Source organism: Artibeus jamaicensis, unplaced genomic scaffold (assembly GCF_021234435.1).
Source record: "Artibeus jamaicensis isolate MK-2021 breed Jamaican fruit bat unplaced genomic scaffold, CSHL_Jam_final contig_585, whole genome shotgun sequence".
Classification (NCBI taxonomy): domain Eukaryota; kingdom Metazoa; phylum Chordata; class Mammalia; order Chiroptera; family Phyllostomidae; genus Artibeus; species Artibeus jamaicensis.
In genome coordinates this window covers 20,354,708-20,367,506 of record NW_026521894.1, presented here as the reverse complement: position 1 = coordinate 20,367,506, position 12,799 = coordinate 20,354,708, and the positions used below count along the sequence as shown (strand labels likewise).

The 12,799-nt window shown below is 40.6% G+C and overlaps 1 protein-coding gene and 1 long non-coding RNA gene across 2 annotated transcripts in view; one reads left to right on the top strand and one right to left on the bottom strand.

Annotated features, from left to right (window-relative positions):
• The window catches only part of LOC119054059 (uncharacterized), a 28,024-nt gene extending 19,025 nt beyond the window's left edge, over window positions 1–8,999 (bottom strand). The window contains exons 1-4 of the long non-coding RNA XR_005083441.2: window positions 5,550–8,999; window positions 4,220–4,477; window positions 2,020–2,082; window positions 1,596–1,704 (exon numbers count right to left, since the gene is read on the bottom strand). This is a non-coding gene — a long non-coding RNA (uncharacterized LOC119054059). The remainder of the gene's footprint in view (window positions 1–1,595; window positions 1,705–2,019; window positions 2,083–4,219; window positions 4,478–5,549) is intronic.
• MMP8 (matrix metallopeptidase 8) lies at window positions 1,117–11,722 on the top strand. Its single transcript, XM_037151889.2, has 10 exons — window positions 1,117–1,306; window positions 3,198–3,442; window positions 4,127–4,272; window positions 4,360–4,485; window positions 7,255–7,416; window positions 8,944–9,061; window positions 9,812–9,945; window positions 10,515–10,668; window positions 11,363–11,466; window positions 11,619–11,722. Exons 1-10 carry the CDS (start codon window positions 1,196–1,198, stop codon window positions 11,720–11,722), a joined length of 1,404 nt encoding a protein of 467 aa, XP_037007784.2. The 5' UTR covers window positions 1,117–1,195.
• Window positions 11,723–12,799: the final 1,077 nt, after the last annotated feature.

Genomic DNA, 12,799 nt, shown 5'->3' with positions numbered 1-12,799 from the left:
TATTAATATAGCTAAATGAATACATACAAAAACTGTATGGTAAGGTAACATAATCTACATGCACGTAGAATTAGAGTAAGTGGGACGAGGTGACTTAACTTGAAAATCATGCCCAAGGGCCCCTCACCAGTACAGCCCCCTGTGTAGCCACACTGTCTGCAAATCCTTACTCAGTGTCATTTTCCCTGGGGAATATATGGCATCTCATCTTCCCTCTCTCTTGTCTCCTTCTTCCAGATATAAACCAAGGTACCCCAGTTGCTGCTGGCCTCGAACCACTGTTCCGTTACGGGCCATCTGGCCACTGCCAGCTGAGTCTTTGTAAACATCCCACCTGGGACTGAGTCCTGGCTGCTGCACAATTTTAGCATGTGACTTGTACAAGTCATCTCATCTCTCTGGAAGTTATTTCCTCTGCAAAATACAGATATTAGCATCTACCTCTGAAGGCCGTGTGAGAATGACCTGAGGTGATGTAGGTACAGCATGTATGTCCGGGACATAATAAATATCCAGCAAATGTTCATTGCTATCATCATCAGTATTGCTTTCTTTGTTTTTCTTGTGAAATATCCAGCTTGCAGATCGGGGGTTTTCTAATGCATTGATGCCATAACCATATCCTCTAGAAGCTGCTCCAAGACGCCCACACAAATCCTGCCTTGTGACAACACTCCCAAGCACACTCTCTTCACACACAGCGAGGGCGGGTAAGAGCAGAGATGCTCCAGTTTGCACTGGGCTCTGTAGTCCCGAGATACCTACCGCTAACCTAACAGTCTCCCCTGTGTAAGTTAATACAGCTTCAGCATCGTATATTCCCAGAAAATGTAGACCATAGACAACTGCTGTTCATAACCTCAGGATTAGTCTCCTACTCCTTTCCCTTGATCAGACAATTCTGCAAAAGTAAATATATAACTAAAAACCCCAAAAGCAAAGAGTAGCAAATTGCACTGTTCTTCTGTTGAAAGACTCCTCTATGTGGGGGGTGGATACTAAATCACATCCTAACATTGCAAAATTGTCCGAGTGTAATTAACCTGCATTTCTTCACATTCCTGCTGTGGCAATTGTTTGAGACACAGCTTTATAAGGGACCAAAAGAGCAGCGAAGGACGCATGATGCTGTGAACGTCTGGGCGCCCAGCAGGGGAAAGACGCTAACCAGAGGGGTGGAGCCTGGAGAAAGGCCATGTCCGGTCTGCGGATGCTGCTACTGCTGCTCCTACTCCCCGTGCAGCTTTCCAAGGCCCTTCCACTGCCTTCTCAACACAATGAAGAGAAAACTATAAAAATTGTTCAGGTAAATTAACAATCAGATGGGGTGGTTTATTTGCTGGTAATTAGGAGATAGTATGGGTTGATTTTGCTTTTTAGTTAAAACAGTCTGAAAGAAATTATGTGGATGACTTGTTTTGAGCTTAAATATCTCATTTGAGTGATTTGGAGGGTTCTGATCTGGATCCTTTAAAAGCCAGGCATGAAAGCAAGCCGGGCCCTTCAAATCCTGGAAAACACTACTGCTGAGCTGCCGCCAGCTGGGGAAGCATGGTTTTAATTACAGAATTGAATGTTTTTCTTTTCTTACATACCTAAGAATTTCCCTTCTGGTCCATCTGCAACCCAGTTGTCTGGTGATTTCCATGTGACTTGTCTTGCAGCAAAAATCCCAGGTATACCAGAGAGCATAAGGATGGGAAACTACAAGGAAATAAAGTCAGTTTATAGTTTAATCAGATTTCTTTACACCAGGTTATAGGGCTATTTATAAACTCTTGGAAGCACTGTAAAAGCAGAACCAATGCTTTCTTCTGTTCTTTCACAATACGAATGTCAGGCCAAATTTCTAAGACACACAAGGAAGGCTGTCACGCATTTGTGATGCGCAGTGTCCTCAGCATTACAGTTTTAGAAAAGTATTGTTCTTGTTTTCTTTTTTCTCTCATATTTAAAAAAATATCTCTTACAATGGTAAAAGTAACCCCTGGGGTAATAGCTAGTTTATTCAGTACTTACTCTGGACAAGGCATTCTGGTACATATTTCACAAATATTATCTCATTTCATCCTCACGACAACCCTGTAAAAGGGATATTATTATTCCTACTTTAGAGACCAAAGTGACTCTTGTGTCAGTTAAGTGACATGTCCCAGAACTCACAGTTAATTTGTGGCAGATGTGAAGCTTCAAACCCAAGCCAATCTGACTTCATAGCCCGTGAGAGCACAGAACACCCTGTCCCCTGTCACTTGCAAAGAGCCAGGTAGTCACAGGCTGCTTGAGGGGAAAGAAATAAATCTTAGGCCTGGCTCAACACCCCTCAGAACCTTTACTTCCGAATGAGTGCCAGCCCCTTTAAAAAAGTTACTGTGGCGGATAACATGCTCATGTCAGTGAGGCTGCTGTTGCCCCAGAACTTATTTGGATTTTTTCAAATTGTCAATTCTCACTTGAGAAGCAACATGATGACGTGGGGGCCTGAGTTGTCATCTTGGCAAGTTCCTTCCTCCTCTGCACCCCCATCGCTTCCCAAGGAGGTGCAGACCCTCGCTGCGGTCATGGAAAGAGGATTAAAAGAGAGAAACCTCATTGATGCAACTAATACCTCGAGAAGTCAATAAATGCCAGTGCTATTTTTTTAAATAAAAATAAGGCAGCTTCCTGACTGTAGTGCAGCATTTTGCCCGAGGACTTGGACCTCATCCTTTACAAAATGCCTATTTTTTTAATCTTCATCCAAGCACATTGTTTTCACTGCTTTTAGAGAGAGAGGAAGGAGGGGGAGAGAGAGAAACATCGATGGGAGGGAAACATCCATTGGTTTACTCCCATATGCACCGCAACCGGGGATCAAACCCACAACCTGGGCACGTGCCCTGATTGGGAATAGAACGTGCAACCTTTCAGTTTCCAGGACGATGCTCTGACCCCCTGAGCCACACCATCCCGGGCACCTTTTCTTTTTCTTTTTTATTTTTTTGTATAGACATTAATTGGAGCCCTGACTGAGGGGCTATTCTTTCTAGCAGGCACTGTTGTCTCAAAGCCCACCCAAAAATTCGTGTTCTTTGTTCCTGTCACTGTCAGGTTATTAGACTGTTCCAAGTCTGCAATAACTTAAAAGGGATGTGCAATACACAGAGAATTGAAGGTAATTTCAGAGCGAGTTCCCTCACAGGTTTGTCTTTGTCTAGAATTACCTAGAAAAGTTCTACCAATTACCAAAGATCAGATCTCAGTCTGCAAGGATGCACAGCAACAGTGTGATTGTTGAAAAGCTGAAAGAAATGCAGCAATTCTTCGGACTGAATGTGACCGGGAAGCCAAATGAGGAAACCCTGGAGATGATGCAAAAGCCTCGATGTGGAGTGCCGGATGGCGGCGATTTCATGTTAACTCCGGGAAACCCCAAGTGGACACACAATAACCTGACCTACAGGTGATACTCCAGGGTTTCAGAACGTATTCATTCAGCCAGTGCTGACTGAGCACTGGTAAAGTGACAGGCACTGTTCTAGACATTGGGATACACCAGAGTCAAGTAAATAAACCCTCCTGCCCTTGTAGAGTTTAGATACTAATGGAAGAGTATGAGAGTGAAGAGGTAGGACTCCCTTGAGTCCAAAAACTGCCATTTCGAACTTCATTCTCTGATCATTGAGAGAGGACTATGCCGGTATTAAACTGTCTCTCTAAGGATTCACTGTAGGACCCCAAAAAGACTTAGTTGTTGCTGGAAAGAAACTAGTCCTATCTTCCATGCATCTTATGATAATGACAATAAATAATAACACCCAATATTTGTTAAATGCTATTATACAATAATATGTCAAGTAGTAAAATGTTTTACATGTATTTAATCCCCTACAACAACCTTATGAGAGGGGTACTATTTTATTATCCTCATTTTATAAATAAGAAAACTAAATTTAGAGACGTGTAATAAATTGTTCAGAACCCACATCTGTCCTCAGCCCTGAGTCCTACACTCCCCACTTATACCCAGTCCAGTGGGAGCTCTTCCTGTATACGACTCACTCCAAAATGGAGAAGCCTGATCTACTTACTGTTAGAGTGCTGTTCGAAACAATAATGAGCCCTCACACGTCTTCTCATTTTGAAGGATTATTAACTATACCCCACACCTGTCCCAGGCTGATGTGGAAGCAGCTATTAAGAAAGCCCTTAAAATCTGGAGTGATGCATCGCCCCTGACCTTTGCTATCTCACGGGGAAAAGCAGACATCGATATTGCTTTCGTCCAAAGAGGTGAGCTCGAAGCACTCATGCTCAATTTTGCTTTCTCCTGCTGACATGAGACTTGGAAAAGACCTAATACAAATTGTTTTACTTCAGTGCATGGTGACAATTCTCCATTTGATGGACCTGATGGAATCCTTGCTCATGCCTTTCAGCCAGGCCAAGGTATTGGAGGAGATGTTCATTTTGATGCAGAAGAAACCTGGACCAAAACCTATGAAAGTAAGTTAACCAAGGTTATAACGGTCATATGGTTTCTGAGTAAACAGTTGCCCACATTAGAATTTACCCCTACCAACACACACACACACACACACGTTATTGTAACAATTCAAATCCACAGGAACTGGCCATTGAAATTTTTTTGCTCCCTCAAGATATTATGTCAATTTTATCTGCCTCTTGGTAGTGTTACTTTCATCTGTGGTGGACGGGGAGACTTGCAGGTGAAGTCGCCCCCACAAATTTAGGTTTAAAAAAAATCCTGAAGCTTATCACTGATCTTGTTTCCTAGGGCAAAAATCAGAAAGCTACACATCATAGCTAAATTCTGCCTGGCCCTGTTTGCATAAATAAAGTTTTAACAGAACTCAGCCACACTTACTTGTTTATCTGTCATCTGTGCATTCACACTACAATGGCAGGCTGAGGATTTGCAACAAAGATGAATGGCTCCCAGAGCCTCAAATATTCACCACCCAGACCTTTACAGAAAATGTTTGCCGAACACTGCTTTAGGGTATAGCTTTCTCTTCTCATTCTGAAATTTAATGATGTTTTTAAAAGATCCTATTTTTGGAAATTCAGAAATAATTGGGTTCATTTAGAAAATTCTCTCCTAGAAAAGAGCAGCTGTCTTCTTCACCGAGCTATTTTTGTCTTCCTGGAGCTCTTTTTCAATGGTACATTCCCACATAGCAAGCCTCCCTTTTCAGAAGAAGACTGAGACTAAGAAGATTTGAACCACCTGAGGGAAAGAATTGAGGAGATGAGGACAGGTACATCCAGTCCACATGGTACTTCACAAGGCCATGGGACAATACTATGTCACAGAACACTTTTTAGAATCTTTTATCTTTGCTTGGGCCTCGTTTCTCCCATCATTTTCTCACCATATATGCTGTGAGTGTTCTTCTACCTGAGTCTGTATCCTAGGAGCCATGTGTACCCAAAGGTACGTCACACTCTCAACTGCTATGTATTCCTATTGCCCAACCTGCTAGTTCCGATGGCTATCACCTCTCACCTGAATTAAATGATCCAGACTCCCAACCTGAACTACTCACCTCCAATCTCTGCTTCTGGTGATTTTTTCAACACTGCAGCAAGGTTTGTCTTTGAAAAGCCCATCTGGGAATTCCCTTCGTCTCCAGCTTAGAACTTCCAGTGTTTACATTATATTGACCAAATAATGTCCAAACACTTTCACTTGACATTGAAGGCTCTTGGCAATTTTCCAGCCTCATCTCTCGTGGCTTCTCTTCAAAGTTCACATATAGTAGCCACATTCTGCATTCAACCATTCCTAGATCACACCACGTGATTTTCAACATCCCTCTGTTTGCTCGTGTTGCTTCTTCTTCCTAAAATGCCATTCCTCACACCCTAAACCCTACCTTTCAAAATCTCTCTCTTCCCATTCTATAAATGCATCCCCCAACCCAGCCTCTTCCTGTCTTTTAGCCAGAATGAGGGTTTCTCCTGATAATATTTATAGCCTTTCTTTCTCCTTCCCTAACCATTCTAGTTATTCTATGCATTCATCATTTTTGCATACATTTCCCCTTGCAGATAGTATTGATAAATCAGTACTGATAAGTACATCCTGATAAGTCCCCCAGAGTCCCAGTCACTCAAAGGTGTTTTTTTGTAATGCATTCGTGAATGCAAAAAAGAAAGAAAGAATATAATAATTAAGAAAGCAAGTCTTGGAACATGGGTAGAATTTTATAAGGCTACTTACCAATAGGAAGTTGAACACTGTGGCAAGGGCACAAGTCTTGTCATCTTGTCATCACACCTGGGTTTGACCCCAACTCTACCACTAATTAGTTGCAAGACTAACAACAAGACTTTCAAGCTCTGTGGGCTTCAGTTCCTTACTGTAAGAATAGTTTTAGCAGTACTTCATAAACAAGTTGTGAGGACCAAATAATACTATACTTCCTAGCATATAGAAAGTACTCTACAACTGTGAGTTCAAATGTAGGCATGTAAGAAAATGTACTGTGTATTTGTGAGATGGTTCATAGACTGGCTGGAGTGAAGGGTTCACCTCAGAAGTCAAGCCTTCAAATGTCTGCTGGAGTCAAGTGGAGAGATCTTGGACTTCGCAAAGGAGTTTGGGTTTTATTTGATTTTTTTTTGACAGTGTGAGCTTTGGAAGTTTTTAAATTTCCAATTGTAAAAGGCATTAGGATTGTGAAGTTAAAAGATGAGGGAAGGAAGCAATTAGAGGCAGGGTTTGTCTCTTTCTGGTGGAGAATTCCTGAAGCTGCATGGAGAGCTCAGAATCAGGGAAGAGCTGACTAGGCTTCGGGCGGTCAGTGAGTCAGCTCTGGATGTGAGACTACTCTGCTGCTTGGCAGGCTTCTTATCTACCTGCTCACTGAGACCCTACCAATAGGGTGGAGGACCTAAGGGACTGGAGAGGGGGCGAGAGGGTTTCTGAGGGTCACAAGACCTATGATGGCTCTGCCATCATCCCTCTAAGCCTCAGGTTCTTGTTCATTAAATAGGGGAATCAAAATAAAGGCAGTTTTTTGTTAATTCTAAAATTTGATGCCAAGTTTATAGTCACCTTATCTAAGCCTCTAACTCCTATCTTGAGTCTGTCTAATCTTCATTTCTTTGTGTCCCTGAAGGGAAAAAGAAAATGACAGGCGTGGGAGAGGCTATTTCTCCAGGCAGTTTGGCTGCACACCTCGAGATCCCATCTCTACCGCCCTTGGATACCCTTAAAGACATTCACCTCACATGCTTGCATTTCAGATTACAACTTGTTTCTTGTTGCTGCCCATGAACTTGGCCATTCCTTGGGGCTCTCTCACTCCTCCGACCCTGGTGCCCTGATGTATCCCAACTACGCTTACAGCGAACCCAGCACCTACTCACTCCCTCAAGATGACATCAATGGCATTCAGGCCATCTATGGTAAGGTCATCTGAAGCACATTGCAGTACACAGTGAGACCTGGGCATGTCAAGGATGTTCATTACAGTCCCTGTTTGTGCTGGGAGAAGTTGGAGGGCACCTGGGCATCCATCGGGAGGAGGCTGCTCAGGTAGAATGTGCTGGGTCCACGCCACAGAGCACACGCAGTAGAGCGAGGCACTGAATTAGATGTACGTACAGCAACAACACAGATGGGTCTTTAAAACCTTGGCTTCATGGAAAAGAAACAAAATTATATATAATATGAAGTATAACTTAAATTACACAAAATATGAATCTACATAAATTTAAAAATGCACATAGACAAAGGCATTTTGACATGCTAACAGAAAGATATGTATTGAACACATTAAGATTGTCGTTTGTGGGGGAAGGAGAGGAATATGAATGGATATAGAGAAATATTTTTTAAAGTCAGAACTGAAACTCAGGGAGGGATATGGAAGCCTTTGGCTGCACTGATAGAAGTACTACTGTCTGGGTAAAACCACTGCATCTCTCCTCCTTCTTGCTCTCCTGCCGCCTAATGGTTGTCACTAAAAACAAGTGACCAAAGGGTAGAGGGGAGGTAATTTCAGGGGAAAAGGGTGAAGGGTTTGCAGGAGCAATTGTAGAGGACATATGGACTATAACAGGAGGGGGTGGAGGCGGGAAGGGCTGGGGGGTGGGCTGGGGTGGGGTGAAAAGGCAGAAAACTGTACTTGAACAATTAAAAAATGTGAAAATATATAAATATATATGTATATATATAATATATAAGAAATGCAAAAAAGGAAATTAGAGAAGAGCTCTGTGGCTCTAAAAATATGTTGAAGGAAGAGGAATGGAATAGAGTGGAGTGGAATGGAACTAGGGGAAGAATTCTGCTCTCTCTGGTGGGACAGCATTACAGAGGCCAGAGTACCAGAGAATTTTTTCATCACAGTAGAACTTTTAGGAATGACTAGACCCACTTTAAGGGCCTGTATTCCCCAACTCCCCCAAATAATCTCCTTCCTTTACTCGCCAATGTGTTTTAAATTCTCTTAACTATTTCTATTGAATAGCCCTTCATTCTACAGTGATAAAACACATTGAAATGCAAATAGTTACAGAAAAAATGTTGCTGATATTTGATTTAAACTAGTGCTGTGGGGTAAAAGTCTGACAGCCATTCCTTTCCTGAAGGTGGATTTTGGAGGGGAAGTCGAAATTGGATACAAAGTGACCCAAAAATGCAGGAAGGGGAAGCAAAAAATGAGAGAAGGATACTATTAGGATTCGGAGGGGGCAAAGAATTCAAATTTCTTTACTTGACAATTTAACCCAAACTGTCTCTTAATATCACCATTACTCTTATTTTTAAAACAATTTTAAGAGCGCCGAATGTATAGTATTGTGATGCCTTGTGTGGTGGCCTGGTCACAGTTCTCTTCATGTGAAAACCCCACATCATCCTGAGAAGCGGTGAAATACAATAAATAGTCACACTGGACTTAGGCTTATAGAAAGCCTTGTGTTTTTCAGGACCTTCAAACAGCCCTGTCCAACCAACAGGATCGAGCACGCCCACAGGCTGTGACCCCCGTCTGACGTTTGATGCTATCACTACGTTGCGAGGGGAAATACTTTTCTTCAAAGACAAGTATATGATTGAACTATTCTTTCCTTTGCCTTGTTTTACTGGCACAACTTACCACTGGGCTTTAGTTAAGTCACATATGACCCATTACTCAGCTTTTCCTTTGAATTCTACACATATGCATCTCATTGGAATTTCTGGTGTTTTCTGGGTAACTCAAACCAACCAGGAAAAGAAATCTAAAACATTTATGAACATGCAGATGTTTGTGATGATATAAATATGAGTCTATGCGCTGCAGCTGCTTTGGAACTGCATAGCTAAGTTTACCTAACACCAAAGCATTATTCAGTTCACCCAAATTCAATCAAGTAAATGGAAACTATCACTTCAGCTACAGAGCAACTAATTTAAGTGATTGAATTCTTTGTTTTCCATTGAATATTTTGTGGTTGTGTGATCACAGGCTGAGTATTACTTTTGCTGGAAAATTTTAAGCATTCTCATCATTTTGTAGGAACAATAATGAAAGACACTAAAATAAGATTTGCCAATGTGTGAGGAGGGGACAGAGCAAAGGGTAATCAAACAAGGTCACTCCTATGACCTCTCTGAAAACTGTAAAGCACTCACCAGGTGGACAATACCACAATAAAATCCTGGCTAAATGTTGATTACTGTGCTAGAAACTTTGTTTTTATTATACTTTCATATCCTCCCAGCAATTTCATAAAGGCTAATTCAAGCCCAAGACTCACAGAGGCTGTCTACTTAGACTATAGGTCTGTGGTTTTCTCCCTTGTGTTCCATCAGATACTTCTGGAGAAGGCATCCTCAGCTACAAAGAGTCGACCTCAATTTTATTTCTCTGTTCTGGCCATCCCTGCCCAGTGGTATACAGGCTGCTTATGAGGATTCTGACAGGGACCTAGTTTTCCTATTTAAAGGTAACGGCCTAAGATTTCATTTAATTTTAGCTCTGCCTGAAGAGAGGGGAAAAGGACTTTCTGTGGTGCCTTCCAGGTTCAGAGGAGGTGAGCCAGTGACAGAGCGTCATGCTGGCCGGGCTTTTGTCTAGAGATCTGGGTTGGACCCCATCTCTGCCGCTAACTGCTGTGTAAACTTGAGGCAAGGTCATATCCTCTTCCGGCCTCAGTTTTCTCATCTACAAAATGCTAACACTGTCAGTGTTTCTCCACTGTCATCCCAGATTTAATTTTTCTAAGATTCCCCGAGGCTGTAGTGTAATCTGTTCATAGAAGTCCCATAAGATAGGACATCCAGTTGTCAGCCATAAATGTCAGACTGAGAAGTTGGATTATTTTTAATAGGAGCTGGGAAACCACTGGGGCTATCATAGCCCAGTGAACTTCACTTTATCATAACCTTTATCTTTTAAAGGCTATTTGCCCCATTTTCATTTCTATGATAAATTTATGCAATGAATAACAAGTGGCACACATTATTTATGAGAAAGTAAGAACTTTATCAAACATATAACTGGAATCATTTGTAGGCAACCAATACTGGGCTCTGAGTGGCTATGACATCCAGCAAGGTTACCCCAAGGATATATCAAACTACGGCTTCCCAAGCAATGTTCGAGCGATCGATGCAGCTGTTTCCTACAGGACAAAAACATACTTCTTTGTAAACGACCAGTTCTGGAGGTAAGGCGAACTATTGTTTCAGCCAGAGATTGAAAGCTATGTTTATCTACCCTGTCTACAAACCACTAACAATCAGGCACCTGAAAGTTTAAAAAATCTAGGTGGTCTTTGATAGTCATTCTTTTTCATAAGATGAATGATATGGCTTTTGAAATTTTTATTTTTATAAATTGAAGTGCCTACACAATGGTATTGATGACTTTATATCATGAAACAGAGAAAACCTTAATAAAGTACTAGGGTATGATGCAAATAAAGAGTTAGGCTAATTCTCATTTATGAGTTAGTCTAACATTCTCAAGCAAATGTTACATAGAAAGCCTACAAAATTTGGTGCCCAAATTAGGCTTAATATTTACATTTATTCAGAGAGAGGGGGGGTGGGGGGAGGGAAAAAACACTGTATATCAGTTAACTAAAAACCTTAGAAAATACAGCTCTTCTTTTTTCAAAATAACACTGTACCAGTAATCAAAAGCTTATATTAGTAATAATAATACCCATGTGTTTTATAAATAGATATAAATAAAAAAAGAAAGCTAATCATTCTTAGTTCCAGTAAATGGGATATTGTGAAGACTGAATGAGAAAGTATGTGTGAAAACACTTTGTAAAGTATATGCAATTAAAATAAAACCATTATAATTATATGCCGTATTGGTCTTAAAGCACAGGGCATTTCTCTTTTCATCAGATATGATAACCAAAGACAATCCATGGAACCAGGTTATCCCAAAAGCATAGCAAGTACCTTTCAAGGAATAGAAAATAGAGTTGATGCAGTTTTCCAGCAAAATAGTAAGTAGAAGAAAACCTAATTAATTTGTTTAAAATTTTTAATAGCACTTTTGTATTTGCATGTTATTGTGGGATAAGTGGAGTCGTTTTAATTGTAAACATCAGAGCTCTTACTACTATACGCTAATTCAGAACATTGTCTTTTTTTGTAGACTTCTTCCTTTTCTTCAGTGGACCCAGATATTATGCATTTGATCTTAATGGTCATAGAGTCACCAGGGTTGACAGAAGTATTCGATGGCTTAATTGCAGATAAAGTTGAAGCACAGTCAAATGTGTTTGTATCCATTTTCTGAATATGAAAGGAAAGTCTAATTTGTATATCCATGACATATATCCTACTTATATTTTTATCAACAGTAAATAATGTTGTTTGCTATGACTGTATTCATTGAACCTGTCCCAGGTGAAAAATATATTTGGTGTATTCCACTGTTTTGCAGAGTCTGATTTAGTTCTTTTATATTCCATCTCATAAGAAGGAGATTAAGTCCCTCTGTCACCCCAATATTTACTACTTCATTGCTTGCTTAACTGATTTTTAAATGCTTATATGTTCCTAAGTCTTTTTAAACATAAGTATACTGCTACATGCAATTTAACAATGAATTTTGGTTAAAAAGATTATGTACAGCTTAGACAGTTACCCCTTGCTTCTGTAAAAAATGTAGTGCTGTTTTCTGCTCCTAGGAAGAAATATTGTTGACACATGTGAGTTGAATTTTGTTCACCTTCAAAAAGACACATTTAAGTCTAAACATCAGGTATCTATGAATATACCATATTTGGAACTAAAGTTTTGCAGATATAATAAGTTCATATGAGTTTATACTGGATTATGTATCTTTATAAGAAGAGAAGAGACATAAACACACAGTGGAGAAGGCCATGTGAAAACAGAGGTGAGATTAGAGTAACGCTTCTGTATACCAAGCCTGCCGGAAACCAGAAGAAACTAGAAAGAAGGAAGTATCTTCCCTAGAGCCTTCAGAGAGAACTTGACCTGCCCTTCATCTTGATTTTGGATCCCTAGCCTCCAGAACTATGATAGAATAAATTTATGTTGTTTTAAGCTAATGAGTTGTGGTCCTTTATTATGGCAATCCCCATATCATTGTCCATGTATATGGGTAATGCGTGTATGTTCTTGGGCTACTCTATTCCCTATGCTGTATTTTACATCCCCAAGACTATTCTGTAACTACCAGTTTGTTCTTAATCCCTTCATGTTTTTTACCCATTCCCCCAACCCCTTTCCCATCTGGCAACAATCAAAATGTTCTCTGCATCTATGGTTCTGTTTCTGTTCTGCTTCTTTATTTTGTCTCTTAGA

Coding starts and splice junctions, on each gene's coding strand:
- MMP8 (XM_037151889.2), top strand. CDS start 1,196: ATGTCCGGTCTGCGGATGCTGCTACTGCTGCTCCTACTCCCCGTGCAG. Junction 9,062..9,811: donor ATACTTTTCTTCAAAGACAA/GTATATGATTGA, acceptor GTGTTCCATCAG/ATACTTCTGGAGAAGGCATC. Junction 11,467..11,618: donor TGCAGTTTTCCAGCAAAATA/GTAAGTAGAAGA, acceptor CTTTTTTTGTAG/ACTTCTTCCTTTTCTTCAGT.